Below are 3,838 nucleotides of genomic sequence, written 5' to 3'. Positions count from 1 at the left end.
CTTTAGGTAGTATATTTATACAATTAAAATACTATATAACTTATGCTTTTAAATTAACTCTAATATTATAGTAATAAAAGGCCTTTAATTTATAGAAGGTCTTATAATATTAAAGATAAGACAGGCAGTTACTTATAGCTTAGACAAGGCGTTACATGAATCCGAGATAACAAGCATAGCAGCATGTAATTACAACAGGGCAGAGAATAGTAATTAAAGCTTGACTTGAAAACTAGAGTGTAGTCCTTTTCTACGTATCCTCTGAAACATCTGTCCTCCACAACAATGTAAGTGAATAAAAACTCGCGTTAAACGTGGCCCGTCTTTCACCACGCCATGATTGTAGTGCCCTTGTGCTTCTCCGTTGGTTCGTGTACCTTACCCGTAGAAACGGCAACTCCTCTTGTCAGCGCATCGTAGATCCGCTTTCCGAACTTGGAGAAGGCGTTGGTCGAGCCACCAATTTCCGTCAGTCTCTTCTCCAGGGGCGACAGCGCGAAGGTGAACTCTTCGCCGCCGATGCGCATCGCGTTGTGGACCAGGTCTATCTCAATGGCGGCGCCCGTCTCTGCGAGCTCGTAGAATCGGTCATTGTTGACAGTAAAGCCCAATAGTCCCAGGGACGGCATGTTCCGAGCGAAGATGAATGCAAAGGTCTTCGCAATGACACACTTGACCCCAATACCTGAACAAGGAAATTGAATTCCATTATTAGCGGAGCTACCTTGCCTGTGGAGAAAGACTCTCGGGGCAAAAGGCAGCCGAGGAGCCGGGGGGGGGGGGGGGGGGGGGGGGGAACAACGAGACAAGAATACTGGTTTCCGGACAGAACTTACCCAGCAAAGCCTGAACAGCTTCCTGGCGACTTGATCCACAACCAAAAGCCTTTCCGCCCACAACAACTTCGCAGCCAGCTTTAACGGCGGCGCGGAAATCAGGATCGGTCCTCTCCAAGCAGTGAGCCCCCAGCTCTTGGTTGGTATCGGACGTGAGCAGGAATTGAGCAGGGGCAAGCTGCCGCGGCATTTAAACAGTCAGCGGGAAAAAACAACAGAGTGGCCTGATGGCACGCTGTTGCCCTGGGTGCTACCGACCCCCAGGCCAAAGGTGCGGCGGGTGCCGTCATGCTTACCGCGTCTGTGTCGATAAAGTCACCCATGCGGTATACTTTGCTCTTAATGGTGTCCAAAGTCGACTTGTCCACGCTGCGCGGCGTATTCGTCGCGGTGCTGTTCGAAGCGGCATCCGTGGCAGCACCCGATGACGTGTTTACCCCGATGGCACTATCCTGCCCCGGTGGTTCGACCCACATGGGCTCTTCCAAGGCACCGGTAGGCAACGAACCTTTTCCTCTGACACTGTCCCATCGGTCTTCTGGGATAGAGTCAATCAATTCCTGCGGCGATCTTACCATCATGTTAAAGGATGAAGCTGCCACGGTGGCGGCCGAGGCCAAGGAGCCGATCGCGCCTAGGGGGTGCAGACATGCAGTCAATATTGAGGACGCCGTTGGTGGTTGTAAAAGGGGAAGCGGAAATTGCGACCATGTCCACATACCCTTGCCCATGCGGTTCTTAAAGTTGCGGTTTTGGCTGCTCAGCCACACCGAACCCGGCGCAGCCATGTCGGCGCCGAGTCCCACACAGAACGAACAACCGGGGATGCCGATGGTGAAGCCCGCTCGCTCGTAAATGTCGATAAGGCCTGTCTTGCGCAAGTGCTGCTCGATGGGGCGACTGCCGGGGACGACGTGGCGCTTGCCATGAGCGACGGGCTTGAGGCCTGCATCCAAGCCGGCCTGGAGCACCAGGGCGCCTGCCACCAGATCCTCCTCGGCCGTGGTGCAGGCACCGATGAAGACACCATCTAGCTTGGTGCCCGCGACCTTACCGACAGGCACGACATCGTCCGGGCTGGGGTACCGCGCTACTGAGGGCTCAGCCTTGGACAGGTCAATCTCGTACAATTCGGCATAGGAACATCCCTCGTCGGCCTTGAAGTAGTAAGACGCCTTCTTGTGGTGGTTGGTTTTACGGGACTCGATGAAGTGCTTTGTGACAACATCGGGAACGAATATGCCTGTGATTCCACCGAATTCCTAGGCCAGGACTATTAGACGACAACGAGGAACATCCGAGACGTGATGGGCCGGGGTGGGGGGTTTGTGGGCAGCACAACTAGGGTTGAGGAGGGAGGCGATAATAGAGTCAACGGGCGCCATTGTCACACATACCGCAGTCATGTTGGCCACGGCGAAGCGCGCATCCGAGCTCAGCCATTGGCAGCCAGGTCCAGTATACTCAACCACCCTGTCAGCTGCGACTGTGTTTCGCTTCAGCTGTTGCAGAATATACAGGATGATATCCTTCCCGCCGACGCCGCGGGCTGGCTTGCCAGTGAAGCGTATCTCCACGACCTCGGGAACTTTGAACCAGATCTGGCCCGTAACCAAGGCCATAGTCACCTCGGTAGCACCGAGGCCTATGGACAGACAGCCATTGGCGCCGGAGCTGCACGTGTGCGAGTCGGAACCAATGATGATCTGCCCGGGCTGAGCTCGCTCGCGGTAAAACTCGGTATGCATGATAGTATAGTTATTGCCTTGGAATTGCGTCATCTTGAACCTCTTACGCGCAAAGTCCATTTTACGTACTAGACTCTGCATCAGGGGCGTGTTGGCGAGCCGCGGGTCGACGAAATGGTCGCCGGCCAGCCAAAAACGGTCGTTGCGGAAGACGCCCGGGTCGCCGAGCTTGTTGTATGCTTGGAGCATGCCCTGCCCCGGGTCCCGGATCAGTACGTGCCACCAAGCAGCCAGAAGACAACGCAAGGGCAGAGGGGTAGATGAAAGGGCTTGAGACTTACATGCCAGCTGGCTTCACTCGCCATCACCCAGTCTACCGAGATAGTGATTATGTCGCCGGTCCTAACATAACCGGCATGAGATAGATCGTGCAGAGCAAATATCTTCTCCGTTACGTTCATGGGTGGACGGCTAGCGGGACGGGAAAGTAGGGGGGCGGCAACGACTCCGTCGTACCGCTCGGCTGAGTTTAACGACTCAAGCCCTGAGGAATTAAGGCCCCGGTTAGCACGGCAGTCGCTGTACGGAACACTTTTACAAGACAGCCCCGGACCCATATGTGGCGAAGACGCCGAAGACGCCGAAGAGGGGAACCCGGAGGGAGTGGGAGGAGCTTTGCATACACGCTGAGGTCAGAAGAAGTAGTTCGTCAGCCTCTTCGGTCGCTACCGGGTCGTTCCACGACAAAGCCATGCCTCCCAAGTTGGTCGGCGCGGTAGCGATGCTCAACGTCTGCTGGATAGCATCGCTCTCTTTCTCGTGTCCATTGCGTCGCAAGTAGGCACTAAGAGCGGCCCAGACGGTAAGCGAATGCAAGGATGGCTGCTCTTCACCTGCTTGCATAGACGCCCAAGCGTCATCGTCCAAGCGAACGCCCCGTATGGTCTGCAAGATCTGAACCAGGCGGGAGTGAAGGGGTTCATCGGCCATGGTGTAATTGAAATCGGGGTCACTGGTGTTCGAATACGGGACAATTTGGAAGACGAGGACATCAGGAAAAGAAATCCACCAGACGGGTTGGAACACCCCAAGTTATTAGCAGTTGCAGCCGTCACAGCTGAGACCGCCGCACGCCACAGGACATGAGCCAGCTGCTTAGATAAAAGGGTTTGAGTTAAACTTTGTACCTAGCCATGGAAGACTTTTGTAATAATATCCCTGGGCCAAGGGGCGGAATGCCCATGGATTGGTTAATCGCCGGCCGATTGGCGAGACGCTGGCCTGGCTGGCTGGCAACACATACAGATTACCCTT

At 54.9% G+C, this 3,838-nt stretch overlaps 1 protein-coding gene across 1 annotated transcript; it reads right to left on the bottom strand.

Annotated features, from left to right (window-relative positions):
* Positions 1–326: 326 nt before the first annotated feature.
* Positions 327–3,514, bottom strand: GLRG_11800 (aconitase family protein; the record flags this gene model as incomplete). Its single annotated transcript, XM_008102483.1, has 7 exons — positions 327–685; positions 837–1,014; positions 1,133–1,470; positions 1,558–2,098; positions 2,234–2,776; positions 2,866–3,068; positions 3,208–3,514. 7 exons carry the CDS (start codon positions 3,512–3,514, stop codon positions 327–329), a joined length of 2,469 nt encoding a protein of 822 aa, XP_008100674.1.
* Between the last annotated feature and the right edge of the window lie 324 nt (positions 3,515–3,838).

This window comes from Colletotrichum graminicola (genome assembly GCF_000149035.1).
Source record: "Colletotrichum graminicola M1.001 genomic scaffold supercont1.126, whole genome shotgun sequence".
Classification (NCBI taxonomy): Eukaryota; Fungi; Ascomycota; class Sordariomycetes; order Glomerellales; family Glomerellaceae; genus Colletotrichum; species Colletotrichum graminicola.
Note: the sequence above shows the minus strand (reverse complement) of the source record. Positions and strands in the feature narration are given on the sequence as shown.